At 39.4% G+C, this 16,529-nt stretch overlaps 1 protein-coding gene across 38 annotated transcripts in view; it reads right to left on the minus strand.

Annotated features, from left to right (window-relative positions):
• Positions 1-16,529, minus strand: part of ADD1 (adducin 1) — a 126,239-nt gene that overhangs the window by 57,339 nt on the left and 52,371 nt on the right. For 37 of the 38 annotated variants that reach the window (XM_038399334.1, XM_038399332.1, XM_043512551.1 and 34 more), the window contains 3 exons: positions 3,010-3,222; positions 1,925-2,087; positions 899-1,050 (listed from right to left, as the gene is read on the minus strand). In XM_038399334.1, the coding sequence (XP_038255262.1) occupies positions 899-1,050; positions 1,925-2,087; positions 3,010-3,204 (510 nt within the window). In that variant the 5' untranslated portion in view covers positions 3,205-3,222. Of the gene's footprint in view, positions 1-898; positions 1,051-1,924; positions 2,088-3,009; positions 3,223-4,540; positions 4,606-16,529 lie in introns of those variants that run through there. The other variant, XM_038399329.1, reaches the window with a different exon arrangement.

The raw sequence follows: 16,529 nt of genomic DNA on the forward strand, positions 1-16,529 counted from the left end.
GCATTTGGAATATCCATACACAATTCAGCTCTGTTATGAAGACAATAGACTGGGTTTCCTACTACAGCTGTGACTCTAATAATGACCCCCATTTTAGCCCCTCATCTGGCTCATGAAATCTCCCGGCGCTGCCAGTCATACTGTCAAGTATTATTATGATGAGTGCCAGTAATTACTCACTCAGTCACAATGAAGATAGTTGGCAGAGAGTGTTAAGTTAAGTATTCGAAGATCAAATGTACTGGGGTTTCTGATTCTCAGAAAGGGTTACTATTGTACTATGACAGGTTTCAGAGTAGCAGCTGTGTTAGTCTGTATCCGTAAAAAGAAAAGGAGTACTTGTGGCACCCTAGAGAACAACAAATTTAATCTCCCCACTATATTTTCCACTCTATGCATCCGATGAAGTGAGCTGTAGCTCATGAAAGTTTATGCTCTAATAAATTTGTTAGTCTCCAAGATGCCACAAGTACTCCTTTTCTTTTTATTGTACTATAGGCATTTTCAAAATTTTCAATAATATTTAATTAAATGATTAACAAAAATAGACATTTTATTATATCGAAAAAGAACCCTAAGAAGTTGCTTACTGAATGAAGCATTATTCATTCTACTTAAGTCATTAAATGCTTGAGCCTCTGAAAAAACAAAAACAAAAAAAATGTGTTTCATCATGAGGACTTTGGTGTACAGTCTCTTAAGACTCTATTCAAACTAAACTGGCTGACATCCAAGCTGTTCTATTCTTAATTCTTGACATGCCATGATGAATCTCTTCACTATTATACTGTCTTCAATACCACTTCATTTCTGTTGCAATCAATAAGAGAGTGGGAAAGAGGTGGAAAATATCTATCTATAGAACAACTGTTTAGCTATGTGTTGATCCAATACTCACTGTTATATGATTGTAAATAAGCTGAGACCACCCAAAGAGATCCGCTAGTCTGTAGAAAGCTGCCAATTTACATCGCAATAACTTCTCCCCTTTCTCATAAGCAATGGAATCTGACCCTCTAAGGTCATTCACTGGTGTCACCATGCCAAGACCTGAAAAGGAAGAAGTAAAAGCATATGTAAATCATGTGCTCAATCATCTCAGTTAACGTCCAACAATATTCTACCACATCTACTGTAGCTGTTCCTATAATGCTACTGACAGTTGACTGGACAACCAAAGAAGTCAAAAATTATTAGTTTCAAAAGGGATATACCACCAGCTAGACCTCTGATAATGAGCATTTCCTTTTCCATGGACAGCTCATTTGGTAAATATTTGTTAAATACAGATAGCATTATTCAATTGTATTGCAGATTTATTAGTGACAGCATATTTTTCAATTAACACGTCTAATTTAAAAGGGCTTTAATATAAACCAGGGTTTCTCAAACTGCATTGCACCGCGACCCCCTTCTGACAACAAAAATTACTACATGACCCCAGGAAGGGGGACCGAAGACAAAGCCCCTCCACCCCAGGCAGGGGGGCCAAAGCTGAAGCCCGAACCCCAGCCTCCTGGGGGGGGGGGGTTTGAAGCCTAAGCTTGAGGGCTTCAGCTCTGGGTGATGGGGGTTGTAACCTGAGCTTTTGGCTTCAGCCCCAGGCCCCAGCAAGTCTAATGCCAGCCCTGGTGACCCCATTAAAACTGTGTCACGACCCACCTTGGGGTCCCAACCCACAGGTTGAGAACTGCTGATATAAACAATATAGACAAATAATTATTCTTTATATCACTCCAGCATTTACAAGTTACTTTAACTGATTTGTTTGTTTATTTTTAGAGCATCCTTGCGAACAAAATGGGCTGGAATTTCAGCTTGTTCACAACATTGTCCCTTCATTTCAAAACTTCCTTAAAAATAATTCAAGTACCCATTACAAGTTGTGGCATATCTTCACCACAAATGATCCCTGTGCACTCACTCATGTTTAATGCAGCCATTCCACCTTGTGGTGTCGCTGGGTAGACATTTGGTATATTTGTTGTCATGAAATCTGCAATCTGCTGTAAAGCCAACAAGCCTGTTGGGTTCTTTCCTTTCTTAAACTGTTCCTGGATCATGGATTCCAATTCTTCACAAAAGGCCTAGCAACAAAGTATTGGATATTGTTAAACATCAAAAAATTGCAGAACCCTAACCAGCTAGATTGCTAGCCTCACACATTCGTTCCCTAGTATCTTCTCAGCACTCTTCAGAGGGAAACACACTGCACACTCCCCCCTGCCCAGTCAGTTGGTGGCAGACTTATTGGGCCTGTTTCTGTCACTTAAAAATGTTGCTCTCCGCAATTCCAAGTGGCATGAGTTTTATCAGCCTTTGCAAACTAATAACTTTCCCCCTGCTCTTGAAGAAGGATAATACAACATGTAAGACTGTTAGACATGAAGTAGAGAGCTAAAGCTTGTATGAAGGGGGAACAAATTGAAATGGGGTATTAGCTGGTGGGATCAATACAACAGGGTTGCTGCCTACCTGAAAGGCGACAACCCTAATTATGACATCACAAAACATGCATACCAACAACAATTAAGAATTGAAGTAATTACAAATATTTGGATTTAATACATTAAAAAGCAAGGAGGAATTTAAAATGGAAAAGGAAGTTAAAATAGGAGCAAACAGATCTAATTAAGTGAGTATCAGAAAAGCATCTTCCTGAAGAACATGGAACTGTCTCCCCAATAAAATGATGAAACTCTACCAATTGGGACAATGAAACTCGACTGGACATCACACTAGAAAATTATGCTCCAAGGACCACTCTTACATAGGCAAGGAGATCAAATAAGTCTTAGGTTACATCTACACTCTGAGGTTGGGGTGTGATTTATACTCATCGAGCTAGCATGAGTATAAATAGCAGTGTATCCACAGTAGCAAGGGTAACGGCAGTGGGGGGCATGTAGCCTTAAACATCTCTAACTTCTGTTGAACATATTGTGTCACACTGCAAAGTAACTAAAACCAGAATATATAACACTGAGGGAAAATATGGTATTTTCTTACTGGGCTTTGCAGAATCATGGAGACTCTCTTCTTTTGTTCCATCATGTTGAAATCTTGGCGCAGATCAGGAGCCATATTCCTCTCTCGCAAGTACTCGGGGTTATTTTCATCAACTCGATCAAAATACCTTTCTTTGTGAGGTGCTGTTGTTGGGGGTGGTGAAGTCACCACCGTTGCACTGGACTCACCATTCATAGCAGAATTTTAAGGGTCCTAGGGAAAATCAAACCAGGAAAAAAGTTAGAACCTAGATTGATAACAGACAAGTATTTACAAGACAGCAACACAGATCTGTATTTAAACATGTTCTTGGTTTCAACACAGCACAAAATCAAGAACTAAATTACTTTGGCTTCCACGCTAATGAGCCACAGTTTTAATAGTATGCATGGGAGGAAGCCAGGTATATTTTGTTAATTAAAAAGCGCATAAGAAGTAGTATATACTCAGGCATATAATTCTGAAGTAGTAAGGTGGAAAGTCAAACAAGACAGCTATTCAAATAGTCTATACTACAATAGGCTCTCTATGTAATAATGCAGCTTTAGTTATCCATTCAGTTTTCACATTTCCCACAGATAATACTAGAAGAAGGATGGATATCAGAATACGAAGTTTTCTAATGTACAACGACACTTAGATATGCATATAAAGTGGTGCAAAATGACATGCAAGATTCAATATTCCCAGCATCAGCACTGAAATGGAACCACCAGGTTTTACTGACTACGTCAGTCCAAAATAGGTGAATTGTATAGTTAGACAGCAATATTTGGGAAGCATTTTTAAAAAGAGGTTTAAAGAAAAGTATAATGGTTTATATTTAACATATTAAATTTAGTTAACTGAAGACTACTTGGAGAAATTCTGACTGTGCACGCATAGCCAATAGCACCAAAGATACGCAGCATCTAATCAACTGCTTTTCTAGATCGGCAAAGTGATGTGGTCTTTTTATCAGCTTCAAGAAAACCGAAGTACTTTAGCAGCCAGTGGCAAAAAAAATTTATTCTTCCCCTAAAATAGCAATTTCTGACACACTACTTAATGTGATAGAAAAAAATTGCTATCTTGGCATCATTTTATCGAGTAATGCCATGATCAGTGATGAAAGTATGCAGCGCATTTCTAAAGCCAGTCCTGTCTATGGCTGACTTTGTTGCTACCTTGTGGAATGACATTCAACTTCACACTAAAATTAGTTTCTATCGTGCAATCACGTTAAGTACTCTTGTCTACAACTGTGAAACACGGACACTACAGCAGGCACTAGAAGCAACTAATGTGTTTTCACATGTGCTGTCTGCATCTCATCTGAATATCAAGTGGTCAGACAGGATACCAAACACTGAAGTCCTGGACCTGTGCTGCATGCCTAACTCTGAATTCTTACTCATACAAGTGTAACTTAGCTGGACTGGTCGCCTTGTTCGCATGGATGATATACAACCCTCCAAAGCCATTGTTTATGGGCACCTGAAAATGGGAGTACATATGCTGGGAGGCCAACAAAAACACACTCAAAGCTCACCTAAACGATGGCCAAGTTGACCTAAACACATGAGAAGCTGCTACCGCCAATAGATCAGGATGGAGCAGACCTGTATATAACAACAGAACCTTCATTCCTCCTGAAAACACGTTTCTTCCTGGAAGCCATTCACTGATAAGCGGTTAAATAAGACCAACTTTGTATGACTTTTGAGACTGTGCCTTCCAATCCCTGAACATCCAGCCTATTTGTCTGCATTATGTTGTCCCATCAAATTTAGACTATGCTTTTTTGGAGCAGAGACAAGGTTTTCCTTCATTTACCATACAAGACTGACAAACTGACATCACTTAATACACAAAGTAGTTTACTCATAGTTATAAAATTGATTTTTGCTGAATAAGTCAGTATAATATGATCATATATTATAAATACATACAGCGTATGCAGGACTTGAAGACCCTTGCCCCTCAGAGTCGGTAGAAATTTTGCCCAAACAAATGGGGCCAGAGAGCAACTAGTGCCTTTCCCCGTGGGAGGAAAAGAGAAAAGGAACCAAATAGCCATAGAACTGCTGCGGTATCTTGCTAAAGTCATCCCGTTCCCCCACTCTGATATCTAAGAATAGCATCTCTTTAGATCATAAAAATGCTTGTTGGTAAGTCATTGCCTAGAGATAGTAACAGGAAATGCAATATACAATTCAGATTTAAGAATCACATCTGGTCAGTTATACAGATCAATTCCAGGAAGAGATGGGAGAATGAGGGAGGAGGGCAACCCAGACCCTACTAGTTTTTCAAGAGGGGATGATGCATAGTGCACAGAGGCTTGAACTGCTAGCTCTTCTGCAGGAAGGGAGGAGCAGGGGAACACAGCACTCCAAATGCAGCATCGCCTTTATGAAGGCAGGAAGGAGCCAGGCCTAGAGCCATTCCTGCTTTCCCTGAAGGGAATAGAACAGAAAATAGGAAGTGATAGCACAGCTGCCACATACATACTTCTGTGGTTACTTTAGAAGGAGGTTGGGGGCATCTTGAACAGCTTCAGTGCCGAATGCTGCAAGAGTTGAAATGGTAAGGTGGAACTGGCTGCACTTGGAGCCATTTTCCCTATCTGCAGGATTTACAGAACACATTTGTGATAGCAGTGGGTAGCATCTACTGGAGAACTTCTTACTCTTTTGGAGAGCTCCATTCTAACTCAAAAGGAGCCTGACAGTAAAAATAAATTCCATCAGGCAGGTAACCTTTGAAGAGATATTTCAAGTCAACCTTTCACCAAGATCTCTTTCACGGTTCAGCCACAAAAAAAGCTGAACTTGTGACTTAGGAAAGAGCAGCCTTTAACTGTTTTTGAACAGTAAGTCACCTTTGCCTGTGCAAACTAGGCAGAACTACAGGAGTTAAAGCAGAATGATTTATCAAGGCAGTTTTCTGTCTGTATCAATGACAAGTAACTCCCTCACTGCAGAGATACAGGGAATAAAGCAGAACCATCATTCCTTTCCAAATAATTCTCTGCTCCACACATTACCCACAACCAGTTTTGCCTTAAGCTAAAAGTAAAAACCAGGCAGTTTGTTCAGTCTAAAACTGTGATTATTTTCCATATTCTCATTTCATATTGGTTTTGATATCCCTTGAACTAGTCACAGCATTTTTGCTTTGAGGTATATGTATTCTTGTAGAGCAAGTTTGTCTGAGCACACACACTTGTTAAAAAAACAAACACACACTAATTGCTTTAGAGACTACTGCTGCTACTCTGAAACTAATTGCTTTAGGATACTTGACAGAGAAAAGAACAAACCACTCATCTCTTCCCTGCTTTTGAGCAGAGTTCAATCATTCACTCTTAAAAGCTTAAAGACTGATTGCTACTTTAAATAACCATTAGCACCTAAATTAAAGGTCTCCATAAATCAAACAAAGACATTTGTGCCAGCACGGTAAGTGTTGTCTTCCCCTGCCCTTAATCCAAGACACCCATCTCTCCTTGGAAGAATTTTTAAATCTTCTATGTCTTACAGCCCCAAATGAGACATCCTCTCTCCTGTCCCACTTCCATGCTCGCTCTGTATTTCCCAGTAACCTTGTCCTAACATTCCTTCTCCCTTTCGATGTACTACTCTAGCTCACCCAGATCATGCTACCCTCTTCTGTGCATCACTCTGCTTACATCTGAGCTGTACCTCTCAACTCCCTCCATCTTGTTCCATGCTCTCTCCCCCTGTTCCTATTCCATCACACTTTCTCTTTATGACATGTTATTTTATAATCCCAAAGAAGGTAGATTGGACTAAAATGCAGAAAACTGTACATGGTAAGTTAACATTTGGTGAGGACAACCAACCCTTTGGCCATTCCTCCTCCCACCCTCCCTTTCATGATTTTCTTGCCTCCCTTTTTTTGTTCCCCCTACCTACACACTTGACTAAAATGCATCTCTTACATTTCATTTTGGAGACTACATTTAGACAGGTTTCAGAGTAGCAGCCGTGTTAGTCTGTATTCGCAAAAAGAAAAGGAGGACTTGTGGCACCTTAGAGACTAACAAATTTATTAGAGCATAAGCTTTCGTGAGCTACAGCTCATTTCATCGGATGCATTTTACATTTAGACAGTTGCAGAACACCTTCCAGGCAGAAGCATTGGTCGTCAGGTGGCATTCATAAATTGAATTTAGAGCTCCTACGTATCTCTGAAGCCAAGTGAATAATTTGTTTAACAGGTTTAAACTCCACTGTCCGGGGGGGGGGGGGGAGGAAGGGGAAGAAAAAAAAAAAGATTTCAACTCTGGATAACTGGGTTCAGCAGTAACGTAGAGTTATGTCAGCAAAATAAGGCACACTGCTTAACTAGATCAAAATTTACACTGCATTCTTGGACATCTACGAACCCAAATCATTATGGCCAAAATTCTGAAGAGGGTATCTAGTGATTTTTGCAGCCAACTTGAGACAATATAAAGGGGGTTGGTTTTCAAAAGGTGAGTGCTCAGCACTTAATGAAAGTTAGGCCCTTTAGGGTGTCTCAAGTTGGGCACCCAAAATTACTACTCACTTCTGAATATCTTAGCCAATGGCACTTAGACCTTCAAACCATTATATAAACAGAAAGTACTTAATTCTCAACAACAGCGATATGTGAAGAACAGACTGATTATTTTAAGGCCAAAAAGACCATTATAATCATCTAATCTGACCTCTTGCTTAACAGAGGTTACAGAATTTGACATAGGAATTCCTGCATTGAGCCCAATCACATGTATATAGTTTCCCATCCTACAAAATAAAGTAAGGAACAGAGGTTAAGTGACTTGTCCATGGAGACACAGGGGGCATACCAGAATTAGAAATGAAGAGGACCTACTAGTTCTGTTTGCAGTCTACATTAATATAAAAAATAAAAATATATGTTGAGTATATTCTTTAAGTATCATACAACAGTTCCACCACAAGGTGAGGATTCTATATTAATTTAAGTCAACAATGCTTTTATTTATTGCAAAAAGGTTAATTCATCAATAGTTGAGATTATTAAGAGAGCAGAAGGTTAGCTGGCACCTGATATTACTTGACATTGATTGTACGTCTGAAAAAACCTGAGTACTGCAAATTAACTTTATGTTGGTTTAAACATTTCAGACCAGTCTCAGAGCTACAGAAATTCCATATTTTTATGCATAATAAACAAGAAGAATGAACAACAAGGAGTTACATCACTAAGGAAACCTTTTAATAAAGTGTGAAGAGTGAAAAAAATAATTTGAAAAGGCAAGAACTGTACTATTAAACATAATAGCATAAAAACCTCATCATACCAGATTCTACTCTCAGTAGCTCTATTGAGAGTTTAGTCCCAAATTGATATACCTCCAAAGAGTAACCTTTGAAAACTATTCTGTATCCAGTACTAATTTATATTAGCTTTTAAAAAAAAATCTGAAACTCTTACTGCATTTCTGTGATATTTTCTACATGGTTATTTCAAGGGGCGTATGAACCAACCTGCAATAACAGTCTTTTATCATTACTTCCACTTATTTCAAATTATTCTGAAAGTTACACAGTGGTCAAAGCTGTTTTCAAAAGGTTCTCCTTTAATGTAAGGGATGCATCATTAGACACAATATTGATTCTGCTTCACTGTTTCCCTTTTGCATGAGACTGATGCCAGACTGACAAGATAATATCAAAATGGGAATCTGGAATCTTGCTGAAGTCATTGTGTTCCCCCACTCTGGTATCCAAGAATAGCATATCTTTATATCATAAAAGTGCCAGGAAACCCAATACACAATTTAGATTTAAGAATCATATCTGGTCAGTTATATAGATCAATTCCAGTACACCTAAGCCCATTGCACATTATTAGCATATATATGGCTTGATTTCTAAGGTTCAGTTTTCTTCACTTGGGCTAGTAATTAGAGCTAATAAAAGACTATTTTTCAATGCAATACTGGCCTGTTCCATTATGAAACATGTCTGCCAACTCATTCATGGTACTTCCACTGATAATAAGGTAAGGACTTTTTAATCTGAAGCAAGCCAGAGAGATTTGACAAAACTTTACAGAATCCCTCACAATTTGTACTTGTTAACTTCATTAGGAAACGCTCCCCCCCCCTTTTTTTTGGAAGAGGAGGAGTCTGACTGGCGGTCCAATCAGAATCCATATCAGATATGGAAATGAGATCATAAAGACAAGGAAGCAGTACAGGCTTTGCTAGACACATACATATTCATTCTGTGCCACAATGTCCTGTGCTGATCCAAAAAGCTAAAGAATGGGTTTTCTAGATTTCCCCCCAAAATTAAGGCCTTGTCTACACTTAAAAGATTTCCCACTATAAGCTATACAAGCAAACCCTACTAGTGTACATACAGTTTAAGTGGGCAAAAAAGTCCTTTTGCTGGTATTATACCAGTCCCTTGAGCTGATATAACTGCATTAGGGTTGCCAATTTTGGTTGGACATATTCCTGGAGATTTAATTACAGGACAATCTTTAATTAAAGATTAATCTGTAAATCCCAGAGACTCCAGGCCAATCCTGGAGGGCTGGCAACCCTAAACTGCATCTACACTTGGGTTTCTGCAGACATATCTATGTTGGGCGGTGAGAGGGATGGTAGGGGGGAGAAGAATCAAACCATCAAATCCCTAGTTGACAGCTATATTGGGGGGAAAAATAAAGTGTAGATCAGGCTGAAGTGTTTTTGCAATTGGCTATTTCCAAGTATTTATATGAAGAAAATTACAGTGAACACCACAGATTACAAAAAGTAACAAGTTACCTCAATTTACAGTAACAGTGAAGTGAAACAATCTATTCAACCACCCCTCTGGTAATCATGCACATATAAGCATTAGAGACTTTCAAAGCAAACTACTAAATTCAGATGAAAAGTATATTTAACATACTATACATATATATAACCTAGCTTCAGAGTACACTAAAACTTTTGCTGGACACTAGTACAGGAAATGAGGAACTGCAGTGTTTATTGTACTTGTACTTAAAAGAGGGAGTTTTCTGTAAAATTCAAAGCAGTATCTGAAACCTTTTGGAGGGGGGCATTTTAAATTTATTTTTAAAAAGCAACAGCAATTCTTAGTTTCATTCCAAATTTAATCCCAAAGGGAAGTTTTGACACAGAGTTACATGTATGGTAGGAGGAAAGACTTTATAATGGAAATACCGCTACCCAAACCACAGCATTGTGTGCATCAGCATCTAGAAATTTGGAAGAATATATCTTTCACACTGTCCAAGTTACTCAATACCTAACAACAAAGAAAACCACGTGCAAAAATATTCTTTAACTACCTGTATTACAGGAATTCAGGAAATATACATGGTTTCAAAATATTAAAGACGTTTGACTCATGATTAAATATGGTGAAAAAAAGTTTAACACACTAAAAAAGTAAGTCTATCAAATATAAAAGGTACATAAAATGTAGTGAAATCTAGCAAAGTAAAATTTAATTGTGGTAATCAAGATGGCAGCTGGCAACACATTTCAGACCCCAAACTTTAATACTTCACACATTTTAAACCAGTGCCAAGATATGCGTTAGACTAGATTAGCCCTGGTTTACTGTTCCGTAAGGCATTCATTAGCCTCTTGGAAATGTGTCAGTGATCTCAGTCCCCCTTCCTAGTGGACAGGTGTCTACATTGCATACACAAATTGGAAATATTGGACCAGACCCTGCAGTTCCTTCTCAGGATTCCAGAAACCTGACATTGCAGTTTAGAAATGTTTTTAAAAAAGGCCTCAGCCAAGGCCAGACTGAGGGCAAGTGAAGAGCAAGTATAAAATTTACTTTTAATTCATTGGCTCCAATACTTCAGGATATCCAAGCCTAGTCAGTATACATGAAAGAGGCTATGGTCCTGTGGAAAAAATAGTATGGGTTCATATAATTAAAGACTCTATCATAATACATACAGAAAAGAGCTGAATTAAGGCTGCACAGGAAAGCATTTCCTAACTTTTGAGCATTTCCTAACTTTTGAGTGCTTGCCTTTGCAATTGTAATGTTCTTTTAATGTATTTTTTGTATATAGTATATAATTACAGCTTTATCATATCTTACACTACCGCACTTTGATTACCTTACTTTTATCTCAGTGATTCCTATATATTTGCGCTTGCTCTTCTAAAAAAACTTTTTAGAAACACATTTATTCAATCATCTGCCCTAGAAAAATTAGCAAAACTAGTGTAGAAACAAGTTATTTATGATGTCCCATTAAAGTTTCCATCTTTTTCAACAAGTGTATTCTTCAGTGTGAACATTTTGGCAGTTTTTTCTTGGCATTTCAAATGTTTCCTGTTGAACTTCAAAAAGGAAAAGTTGGCACCATCTTAGGAAGCCCAAGAGCTAATAAATCAAGTTCATGATCGGACTAGTTAGCAGGCAGAGAAGTCTTTAACATACCAAACAATAATTTTCCTTTTAGCCAAACAGTCCTAGCTGACATTTCTTCTAAACTGCCTCTTCCCTTTGTCTTCAACAGGAAGAGATTATTTCACAAGCAGGAACATTTATTGCTGTCCTTAGAATCCTAATAAAACTGGTTGTTTGTTTATTTGTACAAAACAGAATTGCTCACTTGAACTGGCACTAAATACAAATTTAATCTTCATATTTGATACCAAAAGACATTGTGAATTCAAGACTGGACTTTTATATGGTTTATACCAAACACTATCAAAAGCTTAACTTGCCAGAGCTGATGCATTTTATGGGTGGATTATTATGCCAGTCTTGGAGATAACAGGTTCTGGCAAGCAGAAAGATTAGAGAGAGGGAGGAGGGAGGAAGAAAAGAGACAGAAAAACTGAGGTTGGTGGAGAAAAGCTAATTATACAAAGATTCACTTAAGCTACAGCATTTATGAACTCTATCAGCAAGTATTCCCCATTATCAGCCTGATCCAAAGCCCACTGAAGTCAGTAGGAGGATTTTAACCATTTAGTATTAGAATGCATTACAAAATTACATGAAGATTAATATGGACAGGATCAAAGACTGAGATGCCACCAGCAAAAACACTGAAGTGGACACTGAGGACTATAGTTTGTAACTGGTGTCCACAAGCACACTTTTAGAGGTGTGAGAGATGACAGCATCTGCCAGGCGATGTTCTGAAATGGCTCAAGGTAGACCATTGCTTCCAGGATAGACTGAAGTCTGGAAGATCCTGATTAAGCCCAATCCCAAAAAGGCTTGCAAGAGTTCAGGTGTCTTCAGAAGTGTCTGGAGGTCCTCATGAATTGGTAAGTTCAGGTAGGCCCTGGTTCGTTTGTACTCATAAGCTGTATGTGTCTCTCTCCAGATCTTGAGCGTGGGTACATGTTCCGGAGTGGGAAATCATTGAACAGGTGTTGATTTTAATGTTCCAGTTATAAGTCTCATCATGATATTGAGCTGCATTTCCAGAGATTTGGTGAGCTGTCTGCTCAGACTGGTGAGCAATATTCAGTAATTGAGTACACCAGTGATAGAGGTGCTCCTCTAAGCGTGTGTGGGCATTGGCACCTCATGTTGTGCCTGTGAGTTTTCATGTTTTTATCTTTTTTCGCATCTTTTCCAGATTAGCATTAAAAGTCAAGCTTCCATCTAAAGATGCACCGAAGTAGTTCAGATTTATTTATTTCAGACCCATTGACTACAAAAGGTAACATTAAGTGGTTCCTTGGTGGCTTTGTTGGTTAGATAAAAAGCTATTACCAAGGTTTTGTAGGCATTGGGATGGAGCTTCCAATTTTGAAATTATTCTGGCCATTATCTTGAGGTTGGTGGCGAGACTGTCACTGATGGTGATGAGGTCTTTGCCTTGTACTGCAACAATGTGGTCACCACAAATGATTTACATGAAACTGTGTCAGGCAAGTCACTAATGCAGATGCTGAATAGTGACGGAATCAGCACAGATATTTGGGGTAAGTCTGACCTCTGAACTGCCCATTCAACAGGAAGCGATATTTACAGTTGCTCAACATTATGGCCAGGAGTCACTGAGTACTACAGCATTTGATGACTCTTGATGTCTTGAGTAATAGCTCATATCTCCATACTGTATCACAGACACCAAATCAATCAATGCTGTTCCCGTCTTTAGATTCCATTGGAAGCCAGCCTTGATGTAAAAAAGAAAAGGAGTACTTGTGGCACCTTAGAGACTAAAATTTATTTGAGCATAAGCTTTCATGAGCTACAGCATCCGATGCATCCGATGAAGTGAGCTGTAGCTCACAAAAGCTTATGCTCAAATAAATTTGTTAGTCTCTAAGGTGCCACAAGTACTCCTTTTCTTTTTTGCGAATACAGACTAACACAGCTGCTACTTTGAAACCAGTCTTGATGTAATTAGTAATGGCAAGAACCTGGTCGAAATAACTTCATTCTGGTCTAAAACTGACCTATTCCTTTGGCAGGATGGCCTCAAAGATAGGGGTAAGACAGGTATGTAAAACTCTTTCCATTAATTTACGAGTTATGGAGAAGAGTGATATTGGGCAATAGCTGGCAGCACCAGTTGGTGGTTTCCCTGTGTGAGGAGGGCAATCACTATCGCCTCCCACCAGTTTTTTGGAATCTTCCCCATCGAATGTACGGCGGTGCTTAGGTCTGCCAACCATGGTTGTCCCTTTGGCCCCAAATTCTTAAGGAATTACCAGCAGCTTTTCTACTTTTATGGCCATAAGGAACTAGTTTATTTCTTCTGTAGTTTACGGGGATGATAGTGGTTAAGTGGCAGGGCTTTGTTGGACACCTAGAAAAGGCTCTTTCTGAACCTTCTGACTAATCAGCTTCTCAGTTCTAGTCTATAAATTACAGAGAAGGTGTGAGGCAACAGCACTGACCGTCACTTTTGGTTGATTGTGTTTACTGAGTCAGCGGCTCCAAGCTTACAAAGGAGTGCCCAGGTGTTGCAAGTGGAATATGAGAAAAGTCAAGATCCTACACCATGTCTTTCCATTTCTTCAGGCAGGTAGAGTTCAATGTCTATTAGTCCTTTTGTTGTGTCTGGATCATCACTTTTCTCATATTCTTTGAAGACTAGCTGCTACCAAACAGAACAGATCTTGCAATAGCCATGAGGACTGTATCACAGAAACTTTGAGAAGAAAGTGAACAATATCATCATAGTTTTCTACGATTAGCTGGATAAGGTGCATCTTGTCTTCAACTTCTGTGGTATGTGCAACCAACCATAAACCAGAACAAGAGAATTTCCTATTCTGATTATTTTTGGAGTAAGAATTACAGTAGCCTTTAAAGTGGTTTGGTTAGGAAGGGCACGTAAACAATGAAGCCTAAAAATCTGCTTCAAATTAGACAGGAAATTGCATTTAGAAAACTAGTACAGATCTATTTAGTAGCAGATAGCTATGGGCCTTTTGCCATGGAAAACCTGAAATTGCTCTTTGATTGATAAAAACCAATAAAGATTTTTCTTTGCTCAATGAACCATGGATCACAGAAAAACATTGTCTGGAGAGGCGTTTTTGTAAATATGGAGTCAGTTATTGGTACATTCTACAGAGTATGTCTAAGAAAAATAAAGTCTAACGTTTGAAACATGGCAGTAAAAATGAGCTAAGAGTACTTCAATTCCCAGCTGTCTTCTATTTTTCTGGTGTTCATTTCCATTAAAGGGCAAACTGCAGTGATTAGTATTTGGTACCTTTTACAGCCATATAAATTACCAAATATGACCCCTAGTACCCTCAGTTACGAAAGGATTTTAGAATCACGTTTGAACATATTTCCAGCTAAACCAGTTTTTACATAGTTAAGTTAGAACATCTTTAAACATGCTTCTAAGATGGCTTAGCCCTATCTACACTTGATGACCAGAGAGTAGAAACTGATTTAGTTGACATGTTTCAGAGTGGTAGCTGTGTTAGTCTGTATCAGCAAAAAGAACGAGGAATTCTTGTGGCACCTTAGAGACTAACAAATTTATTTGGGCATAAGCTTTCATGGGCTAAAACCCACTTCATCTCCCATCTTTTCATGTACCGTGTATATATACTTGCTACTGTATTTTTGACTCCATGCATCTGATTAAGTGTGTTTTAGTCCACGAAAGCTTATGCCCACATAAATTGTTAGTCTCTAAGGTGCTACAAGGACCCCTCGTTGTTTTTGCTGATTTTGTTGAAACCAGTTAAACACAGCTGCTACTTAATCTGTTCAAAGTTCAGTACAGTTGAGAGAGGCTCAGAATATGTATATAAGGCCAGATGCTATTCTTCACACACGCAGAGCAAACCAGTGCTAAAGTCGGATAGGTGATTCTCCTCCACTCATCCATACTAACCAGAGATTGAAAAGAGTGCTACTTCCAAACTTCTGAAGGCAGGAGAGCTCTAGCCCCTCTGCCTGGATTGGACAAGTGCTATTCTCCAAGAACTCCCCTCCAATTTAGCCGAGAATTTGAATCCTTCAGTTGAGGGATGATATGTGAGCATGTAACCTGAACCCAGGAGGGGGTTGGGGCCCAGTGACATCTTCTGCCCTGGGAAACTGGACAAAGGCTGGAGGAGACTGCTGGAGGGGGTTTCAGTTTGGAGCTGGCTGGGGAAACGGAGGGAGGCCCAGCACCAGGGTCTGGGCTCCCTGTGCCCCAAGATGGACCTGACTGAGAGGGTCCTGTTGTCTGTACCTACAAGTTCTGTTTTGGACTATGTTCCTGTCGTCTAATAAACCTTCTGTTTTACTGGCTGGCTGAGAGTCACGGTGAATCGCAAGAAGTGGGGGAGTGCAGTGCCCTGACACCTCCACACTCCATGATACCATACATCTGGAGTTTTGTGGACATAGCCTCTTTTTTGAGCCTGCTTTTTGTTTCCCAGCAGGGTTTTCAAATAACATGAAATGTCTGGGAGGGAAGAGAAGGGCAGAGTTTGCAGCAGACAAGCTGCAGCTCAGAAAGAGCCCCAGTTGCTCCCTCCCCTGCATCTACAGCTGATTAGTCCATTCCCCCAAAAGCCACAGCTACCAGATCCCATCCACCCAGGACACTTCTGGGGAAGGTGTCCGTCAAGAAAGTGCTGACTGACAGCTGTCACAGCATCCTGGGCTTGTGCCAGCTGCCCTGCCACCATGACAGGGAACAATACTTCCCCCAGCTGCAGTGAATATCCTCCTATGTCCTCCTTCCCACTCCAGTTCCCCAACTGTGCCCCCCAGGACCTTTCCCCCCCAGTGTCCTCTTTTGGGGAACCTGCAAATCAATTATGGGTCTAGAAATTAACTCTGGAGACTAAACTCAATAGTTCAGCGAAGGCTCAGATTTATCCATCTAAAGTTGAACTTCTGTGTAACAAACTATTGCTACTTAGCAGCAGCAACTGATCCATGTCTTTTAAAAATGAAATTAGTCAATGTAATGTTTGATAGTAGTTTTGTTGTTCAAGTGTTACAGGTCTTGAAATCGAAGACTAGCTATTGTTCAGATTGTGATGGGGGGGAGGTTGTTTATGTCTGGATTAT

This window comes from Dermochelys coriacea, chromosome 4 (genome assembly GCF_009764565.3).
Source record: "Dermochelys coriacea isolate rDerCor1 chromosome 4, rDerCor1.pri.v4, whole genome shotgun sequence".
Lineage (NCBI taxonomy): Eukaryota > Metazoa > Chordata > Testudines > Dermochelyidae > Dermochelys > Dermochelys coriacea.